This window comes from Corvus kubaryi, unplaced genomic scaffold (assembly GCF_017639235.1).
Source record: "Corvus kubaryi isolate FWS band 111438036 unplaced genomic scaffold, C.kubaryi_AGA036_p1.0 136, whole genome shotgun sequence".
Classification (NCBI taxonomy): domain Eukaryota; kingdom Metazoa; phylum Chordata; class Aves; order Passeriformes; family Corvidae; genus Corvus; species Corvus kubaryi.
This window is the reverse complement of record NW_024580670.1, coordinates 1,944,874-1,965,298: the sequence shown is the minus strand read 5'-3', so window position 1 is coordinate 1,965,298 and position 20,425 is coordinate 1,944,874. Positions and strand designations below refer to the sequence as shown.

Below are 20,425 nucleotides of genomic sequence, written 5' to 3'. Positions count from 1 at the left end.
CCTGAGGGATGTGAGAGAGCTGCCGGCCCTGAGGGATGTGAGAGAGCCGCTGTCCCTGAGGGATGGCGGGCCCCGGCAGCAGCCGGCTCTGCCTGCGGCACCTCCTGCCCCTCCTGCTCTGCCAGCAGCCCGGCCCACAGCGGGTCCCAGCCAGGGATACTGGTCCCCACTGGGGCCGGGCAGCTGGGCCGCTCCTCACAGGACACCTCTGGGCCCTGGGGACGCGTGGGTGACAAGGAGGAGCTGGCTGAGGCTGTCCCCGGCCTCTCCCCCGCAGCCACAGCTGGTCCCAGCTTTTAGGGCTGCCTGGTGTTATAAACATATATTGTAATATTGGCTTCTCGCAAGTATTAAGGTAGATATTATATAATGTTAGAAATGCTTTTGCTGTGTGGATGTAGTTTTCTTTCTTTTTCCAAGAATGTTAGCAAGTGTGAGCAGGTAAGAGAACCTCCAAGCGAGCAGAGGATGAGGCCCGAGAAGCTGCTGATCAACACTTTGTCCAGAGAACAAAAGGGCCCAAAGGCTGCTCTGCCCGGAGAACGGGCGGCCAGGAGAGTCCGAGAGCCGCTATCACCGCTCTGCCCGGGGGGCAAAGAGGCCAAAGCTGCAATCAGCCCTGACTGTCTGGAGAATTAAGAGATCCACCCTACCATCGACTCCCACCTAGCGAGCCCAGGCCCAAGAATCAAAAGAAATAAAACCACAAGGCAGAACAATACGCATGCTCTAAAAAGGCGGGATCAGGGAGTGGCCATGCAGAACAGCTCCTGGAATAGTTTGAATATGCGTAAAGAACAGACAGTAAAAATGGTAGAAAAAGGACTAACCTCGAGCATCAGGTGTGCTCTTGGCAGAGCGCCAAGGCACCCGGCCATTACCTCTTTGCTTTATTTTCTGTGTCTCTTATTGTCGTTATATTAAACTTTTTAAATTCTCACAGGAGAGTGGATCTCGTTTTTCACACTGGGACAGAAATGAATTGCCCTGATCTGTCTGCTCACGCTCATGCTCTTCCCAGCGGCTCTGCTGTCATGTACCTCGTTTGGACAGCCCAGACAAGCTGCCTGGTGCTCAGGCTCTGGTTGCTGGCCATAAACTGCCAGAGCCTCGTGGCAGAGAGCAGCCACAAATAATTGTGTGCCAAGGGAGCCGGCAGCGGGCAGGGGAAGGCACCAGGGACGGCTGACAGTAAATGGTTCTGCTTAGTGCTGTAATAACTCATCCTGCTAACACCCTCTGGGACCCCCCTTCCCTGCCTGACATGGCCTGGCCTGGCTGGGCTCACAGGCACTGGGATTTTTGTGATAGCAGGTGCTGCAGAGGGAACTTTCCCTTGCCTTTGATCCATCCCAGAGCTCAGACCTCACATTCCAGGTGCCAAAACGCTCTCACTGTCTCCATCCCTGGATAGCACCATGTCCCAAAGGGGCAGGTTTTCATGGGAACTTGGCCTGAGTGAAGACTGTTCAGCCCAAAATTGGGATCCAGGGCCTGTTCTGGATGAAGCAGAGACATGGCCAAGGTGTGGGGCAGCCGGGACCAAGGGCAGATCTGCTCCTTTGCCCCGTTTATTTCATGACAATCCCCCTGGCTGATGTCTGCTTAGTTCAGTGTTTATGTTCTTAGGACTATTCTTCTTCCAAAAACTTTCTGAGTTCTGTCGAGTTTCCCTTTATCCTGTTATTATTCTCCTGGTGAAGAGGAATAATATTTTCTGTCTATCACCTTGGAGCTAAACCTTCCTGGCTGAGCTGCTGCTGCTGCTGCCTTGAAGGTGACATTGATGCTTCACTAATTATCAGGTGAAGGGAAGGGCCACACCACTGCTCACACCACAGACACGAGCTGTGGGATGTCCCCCATTGCTGCATGGGATGAGGCTTTGTGAGGGAATTGTACAGGGTGTTGGGTGTTTTGGGGAAAACATTTGCACTTCTTTTGTTCAAATGCTGGACACAGCCGAGCCACTGTTGGCTGCAAAGGACCAGCCAGGCTGGGGTGGGACAGGAAAGTGGCTGCTGCTGAAACTCAGGAGTGGGGCAGGATGAGTGCCAATATTGTTATTGCAGCACCTGACATCATCTCCATCACCTCCCTTCTTCCCAGCTCTCCTCCTAAGGGTCAGGCCTTTGTGCCCTTACCCAGGGTAGCTTTGGACTGTTGTCTTCACAGCTCCTACACTTCACCAAGTCCCCCAAACTTTTCAAAAGGCCACACCATTCCACCTGCAGCTCATTTCAGCTCTGATTTATGCCACTGCTGTGCAAAGCACCCAACAAGATTTGGTCCCTTTGGAATTGGCATGTTCCTCGTTGTGCTGTTTGCCAATAAAAGATTTTGATGGAGCCATATCAAAATTATTTATTGAATCAGCAAAGAGTATAAGTTACACGTGACTTCTGGAAGGGAAACACTTAAGGAGGGGTGCACAAATGGCCACAAGAAATGAGGCAGAAGCACAATTGTGTCCATGGGGGCTGCTTTGCCCCTCAGATCTTTGCAGGGAGGTGTTGGTGGGGTGGTGCCCTCAGAATGGTTCTGTTCTTTTTTGGAGGTTACTGAAAAGTCAGAGTTAGGTGATTAAAGATCTTGTCACAGAAAGCATCCCAGGTAGCTCTGTCTCTACACAGGTTAAGGCATAGCCCTTTCCATTATCACTACTTGGACCTTCAGGCCTTGGACACATCCCACGGGACCCTCGTGCCTTAAATCAGCGTTTCAGGGCCCCCAGTTTTTGTGCTGTGTCTTTCTGAAATTTGCACTCTTCCCACAGGCTGTGACATGAAAAGGCCCGAGATTAACAAAGAGAAACAAGCAGGAGAACAAGTTCTTCTTTTCCCTCTTCTAAGCACTGAGATGAGATTGAGGAAGTATTTGTTTTAACTCTATGTCAGAGTGCCTCCCCTGAGATTCCCCATGGAGTTTTTCCAAAGCTGGCTGGTGACTGCGGTTGTGGACTGGTGAGGGGTGCACAAGAGGGGGGCACCTGGATGGCCACACTGATTTTGGAGTGTCGAGGGCACTGAAAGCCCTCACACCAGCTAATTGGAGCAAATTACTGACTCCATCTTCCTGTGGGCTCCCCTCCAGGAGAAAATGTTATTCCTAGGGAAGTAGAGAAGCTGCTCACTGCTAAAGACAGAGGGCAAACCAGGAAAACATTCAATTGTGGTTTTTATCAGCACCGTAACCCCATCAGCCTCTGCAAGTAAGTGAAGGGAAAAGCCTGCCCAAAGAGTCCCAGAGGGCTCCTTTGCCTTGCAGCACTCCTCCCAAATGGTGGTCTTTATCCCTGATGCCTGAAGTACACAGAAAAATTTATAGTCCCCTTTGCTGTAATGAAATTCCTTATAATGGCTGCAAATCGCATGAAATTTGAAACGATTCCGTGGCTTGAATTGCAGAGCGCACTTCATGAATTTTCAAGAGCAGTAAAAACAGAGAGTACTAATGAAACTGTGATCTAGGGAACCTGCTCGATTTTTCTTTTTTTAATATCGGCAGGTACAAGACTGTGTTTCATCTTCTTACACTTCCCCGTCCTCCCAGGGTAGGCTGGGGATTAGAGAAGGAGAAGGAGCAAGGAGCAGCAGGGAAGGGTGGAATGAGGTGAGCAGCTCCATGAAATTCAGTGCAGCAGGGAGGTAAAATTTTCATCACGTTGGCAAAGAGAGAAAGTAATGAGCCTTTGGGTGTTGGGGAATTTTATACTGGAGAGAAACTCCTGGAAGCAACCAAGGTAGCAGCAAGCAGCTGAACCTGGAAAAGCTCCCTGAAATTTGGGTTAAAATCATAAAATGCATTAGTACAGCATCTCCAGGTTGAGTAGAATTCTTTCCCTGGATTTATTTCTCCCCCTGTATCTGTTCCAGGATCTCCAAGGGGGTAACTGTAAAATCCAGATGCTTGCAGAACTCCACAGGAAAACGTGGAGCTGTGTGACTGCTGCTAACTGGTGTTGGTTCTGCTGTCCCAAAGAGAGAGAGGAGATGATGCTGGAGCAGGGGATCCCCAGCTCCAGATCAATCCATAAAAGAATCAGGTAAGTAAAAGCAGTTTGGGGATTTTCAGCAATACATCAAGGCTGCATAGCTGGGGACAAGTGTGTGAGACATGACACGAACAAACTCCCTGGGGACTTCACTGTCCTGTTCCTACCAGGACTCCTTCCTGAGCAGTGCTCTGCTAATTCATCTGCCCTAAGAGCAGGTTACACAGGCAGAGCTAATACCAGCTATCCTCTTGTAACACTCCTGTAGACAAGACATTTATCAGATAAAGGAAACCCAGCATGGAGAGGAAAACAGCCAAGGATGCATTGGGATGACCAATAAATAAAGAGGCACTAAAGAAATTAATAAGGAATTAGCACTTCCATTAGTGGGAGCTGTGTTTATTGTGGACTGATAATTGCTGCTTGCTGCACATTTCAGGGGAGAAGCTTCCAATTACATGGATTCTTTAATTCATCACTCCTGATTTTACTGTCACAGACACAAATCCAAAGGGTAACTGGGCTTCCTCACTGCACATTTGGGGAGTTTGGCATTTGCCTTTACTATATGGCATCCAGAGCCTCTGCATAATTAAAAATGAATTCAATATTTCAAATACTCAAAGCAAACACCAGGGGTCTGGATATTTTGGCCATGAGGGATGCTCTGAGCAGCTTTCAGCAGGGATAAATGAAAACTCCTGGGGAAACCACTGACCCAATCAGGGGCAATTAGTGAAGAAATGAGATAAGGACAAGTAGATTTTTAACAAATTTTAACAAATTCACCTCACTCAGTGTATGGGTTTGCTGTATAAGATTAAATTAATAACTCTCTTACTCCACCAGTTCTGCTGAATGTTATTATTGATAAATAATGAGGCTGATTATTTGTGCTTTGTATATTTAGGCAAACTCAGCTTTTTCTCAGAATTAAGTGAAGCTTGTGACATCCCCCCCTTGTTGAATACCTGGTCCTGAGTTATACTGTAATAAAAAGAATATGCTGATACTTACATTTTGCATATTATAGCAACAAGCAGGAATGTGCAGGACGTGGACACACAAAGCAGAGTGAGAATCCAGGCTATGGAATTATCCAGTTTATTTTTCCCTGAATTTCAAGGGAAGAAAAAAAGAAATTAAATCTATTCATTCAGTGCAGATTATTCGAAACACATTCTTTTTAAATATTTCAGCAGCTGTTTAATGTGGTTGTATTCAGATCACAAATTAACATGCAAACGTTGAAGACTTGGTACCTAGAATAAGAAATGAAATGCAGAGCTTCAAGAAGAGTTTCCATGGCGCGGAATTTCTGATCTCAACAATAATTTTCTTTTATTTTGATGTGAAGGAGAGAACAAGTGGCTGAGAAAGTGGCCTGGGCAGGCACTTGTATTGTGCCAATGAACTGCAACAAGCCCCTAAAAACTCCTTTCCATGAAAAAAACTGAATTAAGTGCTGTCCTTGCATATTGTTGTGATTTAAGTAAATTTTTAGGGAAGACCAACTTTTTTTTTGCCATCAGAATGAATTTTCCATGTTTGCTGTGTGTGCCAGGTGGGGAGGCCAAGGGGGTGTGTTGGAGAAAGGAGGCAAAACACTGAAGATTTGAATTCCTGATACAAGAGGAGAAATGTAGTAAACAGGAGAGTGCAAGGAGTATTTTTTAAGTGCAAACAAGGAAGTTAAGAAACTGCAAAGATAAGAGCAAGGAGGATGTCTAAGAACAAACAGCTGATAACGGGCTGTGATAAAGGAACTGTTCTTTCCAGAACAACTTGTTCAGCAAGCAGGAAATACAAAACAGTGGGGCAAAATCCAAAGATGCTAAAATCCTGCTCTTTTTTCCCTCAGCACTTAAGGGGTGAGATAATTTCAGTAAAGTAATGGCTGACATGGTCTGTCATGTTAACTTCCAGCATGAGCATCACCATGATGGCAAGGAAACACCTGTAAAAGCTGAAGGGATGCAAGGAAAGGCCTTGAGTTTAAAGCAAGCTCTGGAAACATTCACAAAGCACTGTGTAAAACCAATCCTCCTTTTTTTATTTTTAATGGGACAGATTTAAATCCCCTCAGCATTAACAAGTCAGGTTTTTCCTTCAAATCCCTATTTTCCTGTTTCCTATTAAAATTCTGTGATGCTGCACACACTCCTGATTAGGCAGCATTTGTTCCCCAGCAGTGGGGATGCTAAAAAGATGCTAAAATCCTGCTCTTTTTTCCCTCAGCATTTAAGGGGTGAGACAATTTCAGTAAAGTAATGGCTGGCATGGTTTCTCATACTCATTTCCAGCATGAACATCACAGTGATGGCAGGGAAACACCTGTAAAAGCTGAAGTGATGGAAGAAAAGGCCTTGAGTTTAAAGCCTTGAGTTTAAATTTAAAAATCTCGGAACAAATTCACAAAGCACTGTGTAAAACCAATCCTCCTTTAAAGTAGTTTTAAAATTTTTAATAGAACAGATTTAAATCCCCTTGGCATTAACGAGCCAAGTTTTTCCTTCGAATCCCTATTTTCCTGTTTCCCATTAAAATTCCGGGATGCTGCACACACTCCTGACTAGGCAGCATTTGCTCCCCAGCAATGGAATAATGGGGATTCTTACCAACAAAAACGACTTCACTCCAGTCACTCCACAACCCTCTGGCACGACAGATGTGGTTGTGGTTGGCCCTTATCCTTATGGAATACCTGCTGCTGACATCGATCCGCAGTCGGAAGCTGTTGGAGGAGATTTTCAGTATCTGTTAGGAAAACAATATTGTGCTGTTAGAGATTAATGAAGACTCAACCATTCAGAGAACAAACTTGAGCCATGTTTATCTTTCTATTGTTTTTATTAACTGTGAGTGACCTTGCTTTGGAGGTAAGATCTCCATTTTTATAGCTGTAACTTCCCCTAACACACCAATATTCCAGGGAAAATTCCTGAACAATGCCTCATTTTCCCATTCTTCCTCCAGAGTCTTACTGCAGGATTTTCAAGATGGTAAAAACTGTTCTGCACCCAGATGCATGAACTGAATGAATCCAATTTTGTCCTGCTTTCCCAAGTTCCTTGGGGATGGCTTGTTGCAGATATAAAAGACATTGAGGAAGAGAGGAAGGTAAATTCCAGCTGTAGAGGGCAGGAATGCTGGATAATCTTGGATGCTGGAGGAGCAATTACCTGCTTGTTACCTGACTTCAGGTTGATGAGATAAAATTCATATTCAAAACATTCCTCATGGAAAGGAGAAATTGGCTTCTCCCACGTGGCCAGGAGATCATTTTGCTCCAGGGATATGCTGATATTTCTGGGAATATTCACTTTCTCTACGACAAGAAAACTGTACTGGTGAGTTATTTATAGACTGGTTTAAATACTAAAAACTGGAGCATTTTATAACCTGATAATGTTTCCATGTAGGACCTATAATTATTGAATTTATTTCCCATTTTGGACTGGAAAGATAAGGATTTAGGAGGAATAACTATATTGCTGGTAATAGTTATGGGAAAACAGTTTGGAAAATCCACTTTAAAGTTTTGGAAAACTATATTACTGGGGGGAAAAGGAATCTATTAAATTGATTTCCACAAAAATATTAAATTAATGATAGAACAGTTAGAAAAACTTCATTTCCAGGGGAAAAAAAATGCAGATGTAACCAGGAAAGTAACTGAAAAGTAGAAAAATTCAAAGGAATTCAGCTGCTGTTAGGGGATGATTTCTACGAAGAAAATATGTGAATTTTTCTCTTAGTGAAGTCACAAAAAAGAGAACTGTTATCTGTTTGCCAAAAAAGAAAAAGGCACAGAACTAATGAAGGAAAGTAAATTATTTGTGTGGATGAAAGATGATAGACAATCATGGCTGATATTCCCTTTCATTCCATAGTCTCATGCCTTCCTAAACAGGACACAGCTAGCTTGAACACCACGTGTCTTATTCCTTTTAAAGAAAAGCTGCAAAATAAAGGGTAATAAAAACTGTGTTTTAAGCTATATTGATGAAATCAACTGAAAATTAATACTGGGAATAATGCTTTGGCCAACAAACAGAGTAACTAATTTCCTTTTCTACCTTTTAGTTTTGCCATTCTATAATTTGAAATAGATGATTAAAATCAGATTTATTTAAAACAATCCAGTTATCTCTTCCAATTTCCTTAAGATGACTATGCAAAATCAACACATCCTTTCACCTGCATCAAGAACCACTTAATCCAGCAGAATTTCCTCACAAATCTTTTGACAATCCTGCGAGACATTTTTTGATTTTTTCTTTTAATGTATTCCTACTCACCGATGGCATTTTGGTTAAATAACTGCTGAAAAGGCTTGATTGCAGCACGTTTGCTGGAGCCATTAATGTGTATGACAATGAGGTTGTCAATCTCCCCAGGTTTAATCTGAGTACTTGAAAATCTGCACTCAGTATTCCTGCTCCACTTGTCCTTGATGTAAGTGTGACACTCCTCAGTGTGTGCCCCATACCTAAATTAAAACACTGGTGAGACAGGGTGCTCTTAAAGAAATTCACTGCTGGCTGGAAAAGGAGAAAACACCAACCTGTAAAACAGAAAGTACTCGGTGTCTTCTGGTGCCCCTTGGCCAGGGAGCCAAGTGCAATGGAGAGAGACATTGCCAGGAAGGATGATGTGAGTGACGCAGGACAGGTTAGTGACAGAGGTCTCTGCAGCACCTGGAGAGGCAAGGAATGACAGAGCAGAGAGAAACCTCACTGCAGAAATCCCAACAAGTTCCTGCTGCTAAACCCCTTTGATTCCTTTAGAGCTGAGTCTGTTGCAGCCCATTCTCTCCCTTATCACACAGGTCTGGGGGTTAGGGAAGGCTGGAGATTCCCAAACAGAGTAAGCAAAGCTGTGCCACACAACACCGTGTATGCCATGTGTCACAAGGCAACAATATGCTCAGGTGCACCACAAAGGGTTAACTGAGCCTTAGCAAGGCATTGTTAGAGAATTTTATAGGTGTTATTGACATTTTGCACCTCCAGATTGTACTCCAGGCTCCACTGCAGTAGAGAAAGGCCTGGAGTAAATCCTTTTGTAGCAGGTAGAGCAGAAAATGCTGTATTTTTATTTTAAAGCACTACACGTGTCACCTTTTAATGCTTAGCCCACAGACCAGAATGTAGCCAGGAAAGTAACTGAAAAGCAGAAAAAATTCAAAGGAATTCAGCTGCTGTTAGGGGGATGGTTTCTACAAAGAAAATATGTGAATTTTTCTCTTAGTGAAGTCACAAAAAAGAGAACTGTTATCTGTTTGCCAAGAAAGAAAAAGGCACGGAACTAATGAAGGAAAGTAAATTATTTGTGTGGATGAAAGATGATAGACAATCATGGCTGATATTCCCTTTCATTCCATAGTCTTTTATTCCTTTTATTCCAGAACACAAAATCCAGCCCTTCTCTGGGTTTTTCTTACCTGGCAGAGGTGGGAGGTTTCCCTTCACCCAGTCACTGCCCATCTGAAGGTCCTCCTGGAGGAGCAGGGTCCGGACACATGCGGAGAAGCCGTTGTGAAGCGCCAGTGTTCGGACACTGTGAGTCCTCCTGGTGTCATACTTGAGATAAAAAATATCAAATAAACACCACAGGGGATGGGAGCCAAAATAAGGGACCTGCAAAAACGGAGCCAGACATTGGGGCAAGTTCAGTGAGCTGAGCTGAATGGGGAGCCAGTACTCAAAGCCAGGATCCATCATCCCCTCAGGATGAAAACTGCAGTTCCCAAGGCTTGTCCCAGCAGAGCTGAGAGGGAATCTCTGCAGTGCTCAAAGTGTGTGCTTAGATAAAAGAGAACAGCCAGGATTTCGCCTTCTTAGGATCCTTGATTTGTTTTTTATCTTACCTCTTCAGGCACTGGGCTCAGGATTTTCACATCATATCTAATGGTGGAGTTGTTTTGTTCTTGAGCAGGGTTTGGTTTCCAGTGTATCAGCACTTGTGCTAATGCAGAGACTGTGAGGGTGAAGTTAACAGGTGGGAAAACCTGAACTGGAAGGGAGAAAACAGAAATATCCATGAATACCCAATCCAGAGAATTCTTTAGATCAATACCTGTTTGCAAGCAGTGAGGAATACAAGCAAATCATTTCATTTCAATACTACATTCTCTCAACAGCTCCTTATAAAATGTTTCTAATATTTGAAAAAAAAAGTCTTTAAATAACCAAAACCCCATCAAATAAGAATTTATTAACACTTAGCTTAAAAAATGAAATTTTTACAACAGCTTCAACTTGAAAATTGCTATGATATATTACATTTGGGTTATTAATTAGGTTCAGAGTTTTCATCTTGGTCCTCATTGTCACACAGACACGTAAGAAATGGGGCTGATGGAGTGATCAACTGCATGAACAATTCTCCCCCACATCAGAGGTTGCATGTGAGAACAGAACCAAAATGATGAAGAGAGGAATTAAGCGCAAATGGAAGAAAACACAGAAGGATGGGAACGATAATTTAAAATGACAGGGCAAGAAGGATTCCTGGAGCTCCCATGGAAATGAGGAGGATCTCATGCTGGGGGAAATGTTAGCATATAAACAGCAGGGCAGTGAAATAATCAATCTGCTCCCCTCCAGTTCTTCAGAGCCTGCCCGCCCTTATCTGCCAAATCCAAGGCAGCTGAGGGACATCAGCACCCCTTGGAGTGTCCAAGGCCAGGTCGGATGTGGCTCTGAGCACCCTGGTCTGGTGGAAGGTGTCCCTGCCCATGGCACGGGGTGGAACTGGATGGGCTGTAAGGTCCCTTCCAACCCAGACCGTTCTGGGATTGCATGATCAGCCCCCAGTTCTCTTCTCCTGTGATTCCAACCTTTGATGCCCAGGAGTTCAATTTTCAAGCACACACATTGCAGTAGGAAAACTGCCCCAGCAAGGCTCAGAAAACCCCAACACCCATTGTGTCTCCATGACTCGAGGCTCTTCCCTGCCAAAGCAAACAAGGCACCAACTGGGAACAATCTGTCTGGGAGAGCGTAGAGCTGTCCCAGGAAGGAGGACAACAATGGTCATCCCTGGTCCCGGGCTCATAGCATGCCAGGGAGTGCTTATCCACACGTAGAACAGTGCCCAACACACAGCGGGGCCCTGGAGCTGGGAACTCCTCACCTCCTGCACCCTGAGGTGTGTTTGCTGTCCAAAGGAGGAGCAGGAAAACTTGCATCCCACTGGCCATCGTCTTTGGATGGTGGATGGGCACAGCCAGGCATCAGCACACATGTCTTGTGACCATCTTACAGGAGCTAAAAATGAACACAATCCGAAGGGTGAAGCACACAAAGCACGGATCATGATCTAACCCCGTGATCAAAGGAGGGAAACTGCTGCCTTGCAGGGATAGACTCTTCTTTTCTTGCAGGAAAATGCTTCTTGTGGGAGCTAAATTCAATACAGGTACCACCGAGCACATTTCATCTTGCTCCCTTTGCCAGCCCTCTCTGAAAAGTTGCTGGTTTCAAACCTCCATGTGGGGATGTTCAGAGCATCCACAGAACTAGAGCATTTCTCCATGGAAGGTGAGTCAGGTTCATGTACATTGGCTTTGGGGAGAGTCCCATTGCCTCCAAGAACAGACATAACCATATTTTTAGCTCCCACTCTATATAAAATAGCTGCTTACTGGGATTTAGTTTCTAGTTACTGCTCCAATAAAGCTCTCTGAAGACACAGTCAGTGCTCACCTCAAGGCTAATTCTCCACCCTTAATTACTGGGTGTAAGAGAAACTGCTTTGTTTGTTTCTAATTTAAATGAACAACTATTTTTAATGCTTAAACCCAGCATTTTCCTATGGATTGTTTCATGAATTACTGGGAGAAAAAAAATCTCTGTATAATCATTCATGTATAACCTAATATAAATATGGGCATCCAGAACAGCAGCTTTCCAAAATGTTCTTACAGAAGAGAAATGCACCCTCCCGGCCCAATCTCACCACCTCCCTGGGGCACTACAGCAATTGCTCACACAGAAAACATAATATTTTCCAATGGTAATGAGCAGGAATAACCCAGGGACTGGAAGCACTCCCACTGATCACAGTTGGAATAATTCTGCTGTACAGTAACTATTTTTCAAAATGCAGTCTGAGTTCATTAAAATGACACATCATCTACAGCAGAGTCTGTTTTTAATGTCCAAGTCCCCTCATTATCTATATTCACATTTTGTGCCTCTCTGCTTTCCTGACAGCCCAAATGTGCACGAGGCCAGCTGAAACTGGGGAGTTTGCTAATGGATTACTCCTGGGGAGCCAGGGTTTGATTTTATGTACATTGGGTTATGGAAAGACATCTTGGCCAGGCATTTTGCTTCTTCCAAAATGGAGCAAATCACAGACAATGGGAGAAATTTCATTTACAGCACACATTTACGCCTGCACAAATTACTGGCATCAGGCTTTCCTTCCTGCTTCAAGAAACATCCTTTCATTTACCTGATGAGACTATTAAATACTCTAATAACTTTTTTCTCTAGTTAGAAGTAAAAATTCATTATCCTCGCATCCTTGAAAATAAAAACCAACTTTGGGAAAGAAGCTTCATTAGTTTCACTGCTAAGAGCACTCACTCTTGGTTTTTTTTTAAGAAAGCAATGACTTCAATACATTATTTAATAAAAATATCTTCAAAAAGCCTCATGTTTTGCAAGTGCTTAGGACTCACATCTACTTGAATCATTTCAGTGTGTTGGTTTCAGGCATTACCATAACTACAACAGCTGACTCTCCCTTGCATTTATTTCAAGTGGGTTTTGCTACCTGTGGATTTTTATTTTTTAATTTGTCCACAAAACATTAAGGGTTCTGATTCTTCTTTTCCCCATACTTTCAGAAAGATCCTAAAGATCTTCTTTTTTTTGCTGCCTAAAAGCTTGCATGTATTAGATCTTACATTTTCTGAGCAGCACATTACTGAACTGAAACTGGATATAAAATGTTAGTGTAATGCAGATGAGTCTTAAATTATTATCCTGTTCTTTTCAGCTTATTTTTTCTTGCTTTGTTTCCCAAAATGCTATTTTTCTTTTTCTTGCTGCCAGACTAAGATTGAAAGCACAGCTTTTAGAAGCTGTATTTCTGCAGCTGTGTAAGACCACAGTCTCTAAGAACAAATTGCAGTCTGTAATACCCTGTTTCATGGGAGAAATGCTGAAAAGAGAATCAAAATAAGTGTATGCAAGTAAAGATGGTCACTAGAAAGACTTCTAGGATTATTGAGGATTATGCTCCTCACAAAAATGGATATAGTAAGTTTTCAGGACAAATAAAAGTTTTGATTATATTATGCTCTGGTTATATAGGTAGAAAGCAATAAGCAGAGGGTAAATGGGATATTCCCTTTGTCCTTTTAGAAGGACAGTAGAAATCCAAAGCATAGGAACCAGCCTCCAAAAGGTAGCAATTTTCTCCCTTACAGCTGACGGGTCCCAATACCTCGCAAGCAACCAAGAAGCAGCAGACTCCAGATGTTTTTCCCAGTGTAAACTGACTTTGAAAAGCAGGACCTCTGCAGTCTTCAAAGCAAGCACAAGGCACACCCAAAGCACACCAGACACCCCAGGAGGTTACCTGTGGATCTCAAACTCCTGTGAAGAGTTGGCTCCGTTTGTTCCCCATCCTCTGGGTGCTGTCCCTGTGGGTTTCTTTTATAACTGCTTATTTCAGTATCAACGGGATTGGTACCTCAGAAGTGATGGCAGAGGACAAGTGAGATAAGCACGCCTTGAAAAAGGGAACTGTGGGTTTAACCACAGTGTGGAAGGCTCCATAAAAGCACGATTCAGCCCAGAAACGGGTTTATTTTATTTATTGAGGGTTAGTTACATACAGTGGTCTTGACAGTTCTCTCATGACTTTTCAAGAGCAGGAATATGCTGACTGACTCCAAAGAACCCGCAGTAACACTGCTGATATCCCAATTTGTTCTTCCCCTAGAAAATCAAACCCGAACATTGCTGGGAAACTGTGCGTGTTTTGTCCAGGTTTTTTTATGCCATCTTGTCTGAAGCTCTGGCCATACAGCCATGCAGACACCAGTAGCATTTTGGGAAGTTACCAGTACCAGAGCAAAAGCAGCTTCCTAACGTCGTGCTGAAAGCTTTGAGCTGTGCACCATAAGGTCAGATAACTTCTCCATTCCCAGAGAAGCTGTGGATGCCCCATCCCTGGAAGTGTTCAAGGTTGGACGGGGGCATGGAAGGTGTCCCTGCCCATGGCAGGCGGTTGGAACAAGATGATCTTTAAGGCTCTTCCAGCCCAACCCATTCCATGATTCTATGAGGGTAACACAGGTGCACAAACAGGACAGGCAGCAGAATCCAACCCAAGGGCCCAGGGAAGACCCTGCAGAAAGTGGGGCCATATGTGATGGAGTTATAGGAAGGATGAGAAGAAGGCTAATGCCTCACCCTCATTAACAACCTGGAATCCAAGTTATTAATGTGCAGGTGACACAGGCTTGGAGGGGCGAGTGCTTTGGCGCTTAGGCTAGAATTAAGAAAGCTCCTGCCAAATTGGTGAAAATGGGTGTAATTCAATGTGGGCAAGATCCCAACTGCATTTAGACACTATCAACTGTACATTAACAGCTGTAAATAATCAATTATCACTGGTAAGTTATCTGCTCCGCAGAACAGGATGGGGGTTTGGGTCACACGCTGAGGAGGGCAGCGGCGGAGTCCCCAGCCCTGGGGCGATTTAAAGCCGTGTGGAACTCGGGGACAGGGTTTGGTGGTGAGCCTGGCAGTGCTGGGGAGCAGCTGGACTTGATGATCTTGGAGAGCTCTTCCAAAATGATGCCTTTGTGATTCTACGATTCAAACATTTAAATGCCACCGAGTTTCTTCTCACCGGGGCCAGTTATTTTGCCATTACCAAACCACGTATTTTTTTCCCCTGCTATGACTCGCTTTCCCGTTGTAACTCCTTTTCTCTAAACCCAGACGAAGACACGGTAAATCTTTTACGGTTTCTATTGAGTTTTTTTCATAAATCCTCCCGGCTGGGCGCGGGGCGGAGCGGGCCCGGCCCGGCCCCTGGGCGGAGCCGCCTCCCGGAGCCCGGCGCGGCTCTGAGCTCATCGCCCGGCGCCGCCGATCCGGGGGCTGTGCCCGCAGCCCCGCGGCTGGCTGGGTGGCTGGGTGGCTGGGTGGGGAGGTAGGTGAGGGAAGGAGGGGCGGCGGCAGCGGCCGTGCCCCGCTGATGTGGGCTGAGCTCTTGGTTGTGCCCCGCAGGGCCGGGCTGCGGCTGCTGCGGCGGCGGCACGGCGGGAGCGGCACCATGAGGCTGCAGGCGCCGCAGTTCCAGGCGCTCTTCACGCCGGGCCTGCGCAGCGTGGCCGGTGAGTGCGGGCTGGGGAGGCCCGGAAAATGTCCCTGAGCACAGCCCCGGGGTGGTTTGGGGTGGGAGGGACCTTAAAGCCCATCCAGTGCCCTCTCCTGCCATGAGCAGGGACACCTCCCGCTGTCCCAGGCTGCTCCGAGCCCCAATGTCCAGCCTGGCCTTCGGATGGAGCAGCCACAGCTTCTCTGGGAACTCCATCCCAGGCCCTTAACCACCCTCACAGGGAAGAATTTATTCCCGGTATTTAATCTAAACCTGCCCTCCCTCATTTTAAGGCTGTTCCCCCTTGTCCTGTCACTCCAGGCCCTGGTGAAAAGTCCCTCCCGAGCATTTTTCTGTTTCTCCAGGCCGAGCACCCTCAGCCTGTCTCCAGGCACGTGTCGGAGCTCGTTTTCCCCTGTGTCGGCCGATTGGTGCTCTGCTGTTCTTGGAGAACTTTGGGTTCATGACTCACTGTGCTCTGCCATAAATAATCTGAATACTTTTCCCTTGTCAGAACCCTGACTGTTCAAAATGATCCCCAGCCCAGAGTCCCCAGGACCAGTTAGCGACCTGCCAATATTTAGGTTATCAGAAAAGCTTCAGAAAAATAAATCAGAATGACAGGGAAAACACCTGTGGGTGCTCAGCTGTGCCACGAATTAGTGCATTTTGCATGAAGCTGTGAGGTATTTGCTGCTCCCTGCACATTTGAGTGTGTATTCCTACATCTGTGATCTTAATTTTGTGAGAAGGCAGGCTATGGCTGATTGTGCCATGGGTTTATTGTTTTTTGGCTTACCTTCCCTTCCCAGAACTGTTTGAGAAGAAGAACTATGAGCTGAGAATAGCAGGAGGGGCCGTGAGGGATTTACTGAGTGGAGTGACACCACAAGACATCGATTTTGCCACCACAGCTACACCAGCAGAGATGAAGGAAATGTTCACAGCAGCGGGGGTTCGTCTGATCAATAACAAAGGAGAAAAACACGGAACCATCACTGCCAGGGTTGGTTTATGATTCGTTTGGATCTTTTCTACCTGTCTGGGGATGTGCAGCATGGCCAGTAGAAAATTTGCTCCTTCTTTGTTAAACTACTACAACAGAGGTTTAAATGAGACCTTGCTTTACAGCATGGAGTGATTTTTTTGATTGTTCATTGTAGAATTGAAGTAATTATCATATTATAATGCTGCTGTGTCGTCACCAGAAAAGATAATGTAGGCTGCCCACACAGGATCCTCATGTTTCCTGCTCCTGATTTCCTCTCAAATTCTGTTTCCTCTACCTTGCTCTTAATCCGTCTCCTGCAGGAAGATTTCTGCAGGCTCTGTAGAAAATAAATAATGTAAAGATTATTTTCAGAAGTTCATCTCTCTCGATTGTCAGCGCTGTATGCAGACATGGCACACGCTGCTGTGCGTGTGTCCCCCCACTGTTTACAAACACAGGGCTGAAAAAACGAGAGCAGCTTTCACATTTCATTTCATGGTTGTGCTGAAGTAACGCTGTCTGTGGGATTTGCAGCTCCATGAACAGAATTTTGAAATTACCACTCTCCGAATAGATGTTGTCACCGATGGACGGCACGCAGAGGTGGAGTTCACCACTGACTGGCACAAGGATGCTGAGAGGAGGGATCTCACTGTCAACTCCATGTTTTTAGGTAAATTTGAAAAATGATTATGAAGATGAAACAGTGACGTTTGAGTTTTGCCAGTGAATTCTGTCTCTGTGTCAAAGGTCTTTAGAAATATGTAAGATGATCTGACAGACCAGGTCAAATCACACAACTTCTCCTCCAGATTTCCAAATGAGAGTGTTTCATTGTGTCGGCCACATTTGTAAATTCATATTCTTCTATTTTTTCATTTTTTTCTAGGTTTGGATGGGACACTGTATGATTTCTTTAATGGCTATGAAGACTTGAAAAGCAAGAAAATCAGATTTGTGGGGAAGGCAGCTGAGAGAATCCAAGAAGATTATTTACGAATCCTGAGATACTTCAGGTAATAGTTGTGCCTTTCCTTGATAAATGAACTGTAGAAGGCTTCAGAAACATGCAAAAAGATACCAGTGATGTAAAAAGAGTTGTAGTTGTCATATTTCCTTGCCCACCTAAATGATATTATGATTGTAAGTGGAGCAGTTGTTCTAATCTAACGTCCAGGGGTTTTATTTGGCAGATTTTATGGAAGAATCGCAGAGAAACCTGGAGATCATGAACCTAATACACTGCAGGCAATTAGAGAAAATGCCAAAGGCTTGGCTGGAATATCAGGAGAAAGGATTTGGGTGGAACTGAAAAAAATTCTTCTTGGAAACCATGTCAGTCATTTGGTTCAACTTATGTATGAGCTGGATATTGCCCAGTACATAGGTAAAGTGAAATGAAGATTGATTTCCTATTCCTATGTCTTACACAGACAGAATTTTGTGGCAAAATGAGATCAAACTTGGGGTTACACAGAAATTAGATTTTTTTTTTTTTCCTGTGTTAACATCCACATTTCTTATTAGCACTTGTTTGCACTTTCTGTGGGTTTTTAGGGCTACCACTTGATGGGAATTTAGAGGAATTTGCCAGAGTCACTAAAAACATCCAAAATCTGTCTCCAAAACCCATGACTGCCCTGACGTCCTTGTTCAAGGGGAAAGATGATGTCACAAACCTGGACCTGAGGCTGAAAATCTCCAAGGAAGAAAAAAACCTTGGCCTTTTCTTGGTGAAGCACAGGCAGGAGTTAACCAAAGCCCCGGGGCCAGAACCAGTTAGACCATACCAGGACTTCCTAATGGATGTAAGTGTAGTTCAGATTGCTTTATTTGGGGCTTCACGGTGAACTGAATGAATTTTTAAGACATTTATAAAATCCAAACCTACTGTATCTTAGCAACTCTGAGCACCCTGTGCTCTGTAGCAATTTTTGGACTGATTTAAAAGTCAGTCAGGTTGAAAAATGTCACATTCCATCATCAGTTTTGTGTGATCTTACCTGGGACTGGCAGTTTGCTGTGCTGTCCTGTTGAAATAGGAAACAGGAGCTGGACCTCAGGGGAATTCGGCTTTTTTTGGTGTGAAATTGAGCTTTGAATTGTGTATGGAAAATCAGTGCAATTCCTGGTGTTCTTGCCAAAGCCCACCGTTCCTTAGGCAACCTGTGATGTTCTTCCACAGCGAAGTTAATTCACATTTCCAGGTGAATTCTGCACTTTCAGAGCAGCACCTGAGACTGAGGGCAAGAACCAGTCCCTGTGGCCAGGCCTGTCTCCCACAGGAAAGCTGATGGATAAGGGTTACAGCTCTTGCCTGGAATTCAGGGAGTCTCCAAGGATCTCCCAGAGCCTCCAAGACTCAGTTTAAAAACCTGTGAGGCAGGAGAGATCCTTGCATCCAATAGCTCTTGCCTAACAAGGAGTAATGGGAATAGCACAATGCTGAGCACACTTGGAGCTCTTTCTGCTGTTTCATAGTGAGCCCTGGATTTTTTTTTCCTTTTTTCTCCTAGTCTAGGGAAGCTAACACCAATTCCAAGATCTTGGAGCTCCTGAAGTACCAAGGAGAAGAGCAGCTTTTGAAAGAAATGCAGGAGTGGACTGTGCCCTCTTTCCCTGTCAGTGGCCACGATCTGCGGAAGATGGGGGTGTCCTCGGGAAAGGAGATTGGGACAGCACTGCAGCAGCTGAGGGAGGAGTGGAAGAAGAGTGGGTACCACATGGATAAGGAGGAACTGCTGAGCTGCCTGAAGAAGTTGTAAAGTGAATAATGACGGAACAGTTTGTGCCCTGATGGAGTGGAAATGAGCTCCCAGGGAACTGAGCCTCTCAGCCACTTGAGCATCTGTCACAATTAACATTTTCATTAGTAATTCCTGACTTCTGCAAGGAGAGGGTTTGTTTTTGTAACAATGTAAAACATTGTTTGCCAAATTCTACACTCTCAACCTCTCTTTGCTCTCTTTAGTGATAAATATTTACTATTTTATCATGACTTAGGGCACGAGAGGTGACAGCAAGATTTTTCTCATTCTGACTTTCTATATCCAAGAAAAACCCTGCAAAAATGGTTGGTTGTATCCTCTAGATAAAATCATGGAGGGTTTTCTATGTGCCTAGGAGAATGTTTGGAAATAATGGGCTCTACCTTAACTCCTTTTGTACTTAAAGCTGGATAACAGATGGAAATACTCACTCCAGCAGTTCCCAAACAGCCTCACCATGGAAAACCAGGCTCTTTTCTAGAAGGATTTTTATTTTCCAGAGTTCCAGAATCAGTTTTAGGTTGAAAGGAGGACTTGGCTGAGTATCATGAACTTTGAGTAGTTTTTCAATAACTTATCACTGAGTAATTAAATCCATGCAAGCTGGTGAAGGTTCTACAGTGTATTTTCAAATTCAGGTGTGAGGCAGGCTATTAATGTTAATTACATTAACAAGGGGAGATGCAGCTCCTTGTCCAGGGACTGTGGGGATTTGGAGCAGTGCTATTCGTGGCTGGTCTTTATGAATGTCTTCCTGTCCCTGGGGTTTTTGGTGTGCTGTTAAAAAACCTCTGAGAGCAGCTCGTGTGTGTATAAATCTTCCTGCAGGTTGAAGTTTTCCTGCAGAACCGTGGTAACGAATAAACTCCTTTGGATTTCCTTTTCCTGGGATATCATTTTGCAACACTAGATGGCAACACCGGAGCAGTGCTGAAAAAAATCAGCATTTTGGGGTTTCACACAACTTCCCAGCTGCCTTTGATTTTCCTGGGACGTCTGGTCCTTTAAATAAATTATCCTGAAGGTGCTTGGGAATTTGTGGGAGACAGCAAGGGAAGAGAGGAAGTGCTGTTTGTCAGTAAGGCAGATCTCACAAGAGCAGGATGGTGCTGAATGAGGTAATTAAATTGAAGCCTCCTTTGTGCAATTTATGGAACTACTGCAATCTTGGGAGGGAGAGTGACAAAATTCAGGTAGAGTCCTTTGAAGAACATTTCACCAAACTGCAAGCGTTGGGGCAATGGCTGTGGAGGTGGTAAAGTATTAACACTTAACTTTACCCAGTATTGCCCTTGGAGGGAGGATTTTTAAGGA

General features: G+C 44.6%; 2 protein-coding genes across 3 annotated transcripts in view; one reads left to right on the top strand and one right to left on the bottom strand.

The window, feature by feature from the left end:
* The window catches only part of IL5RA (interleukin 5 receptor subunit alpha), a 17,539-nt gene extending 3,433 nt beyond the window's left edge, over positions 1–14,106 (bottom strand). Inside the window, exons 1-10 of one of the 2 annotated variants that reach the window (XM_042013650.1) lie at positions 13,598–14,106; positions 11,138–11,271; positions 9,870–10,015; positions 9,444–9,582; positions 8,565–8,697; positions 8,299–8,489; positions 7,180–7,325; positions 6,616–6,754; positions 5,015–5,111; positions 2,350–2,561 (exon numbers count right to left, since the gene is read on the bottom strand). In XM_042013650.1, the coding sequence (XP_041869584.1) occupies positions 2,531–2,561; positions 5,015–5,111; positions 6,616–6,754; positions 7,180–7,325; positions 8,299–8,489; positions 8,565–8,697; positions 9,444–9,582; positions 9,870–10,015; positions 11,138–11,204 (1,089 nt within the window). In that variant the 5' untranslated portion in view covers positions 11,205–11,271; positions 13,598–14,106 and the 3' untranslated portion in view covers positions 2,350–2,530. Of the gene's footprint in view, positions 1–2,349; positions 2,562–5,014; positions 5,112–6,615; positions 6,755–7,179; positions 7,326–8,298; positions 8,490–8,564; positions 8,698–9,443; positions 9,583–9,869; positions 10,016–11,137; positions 11,272–13,597 lie in introns of those variants that run through there. The other variant, XM_042013640.1, reaches the window with a different exon arrangement.
* Positions 14,107–15,116: 1,010 nt separating this feature from the next.
* TRNT1 (tRNA nucleotidyl transferase 1) lies at positions 15,117–20,002 on the top strand. Its single transcript, XM_042013593.1, has 7 exons — positions 15,117–15,368; positions 16,165–16,358; positions 16,878–17,016; positions 17,233–17,359; positions 17,537–17,730; positions 17,901–18,151; positions 18,860–20,002. The coding sequence occupies exons 1-7, from the start codon at positions 15,230–15,232 to the stop codon at positions 19,106–19,108; spliced, it is 1,293 nt and encodes a 430-aa protein (XP_041869527.1). The 5' UTR covers positions 15,117–15,229; the 3' UTR covers positions 19,109–20,002.
* Positions 20,003–20,425: the final 423 nt, after the last annotated feature.

Bases quoted from the DNA above. Each gene is read 5' to 3' on its own strand.
- TRNT1 (XM_042013593.1), top strand. From the start codon at position 15,230: ATGTGGGCTGAGCTCTTGGTTGTGCCCCGCAGGGCCGGGCTGCGGCTG. The intron at 17,017-17,232 runs GTAAATTTGAAA...ATTTTTTTCTAG, and splicing joins TGTCAACTCCATGTTTTTAG to GTTTGGATGGGACACTGTAT. The intron at 17,360-17,536 runs GTAATAGTTGTG...TTTATTTGGCAG, and splicing joins CGAATCCTGAGATACTTCAG to ATTTTATGGAAGAATCGCAG.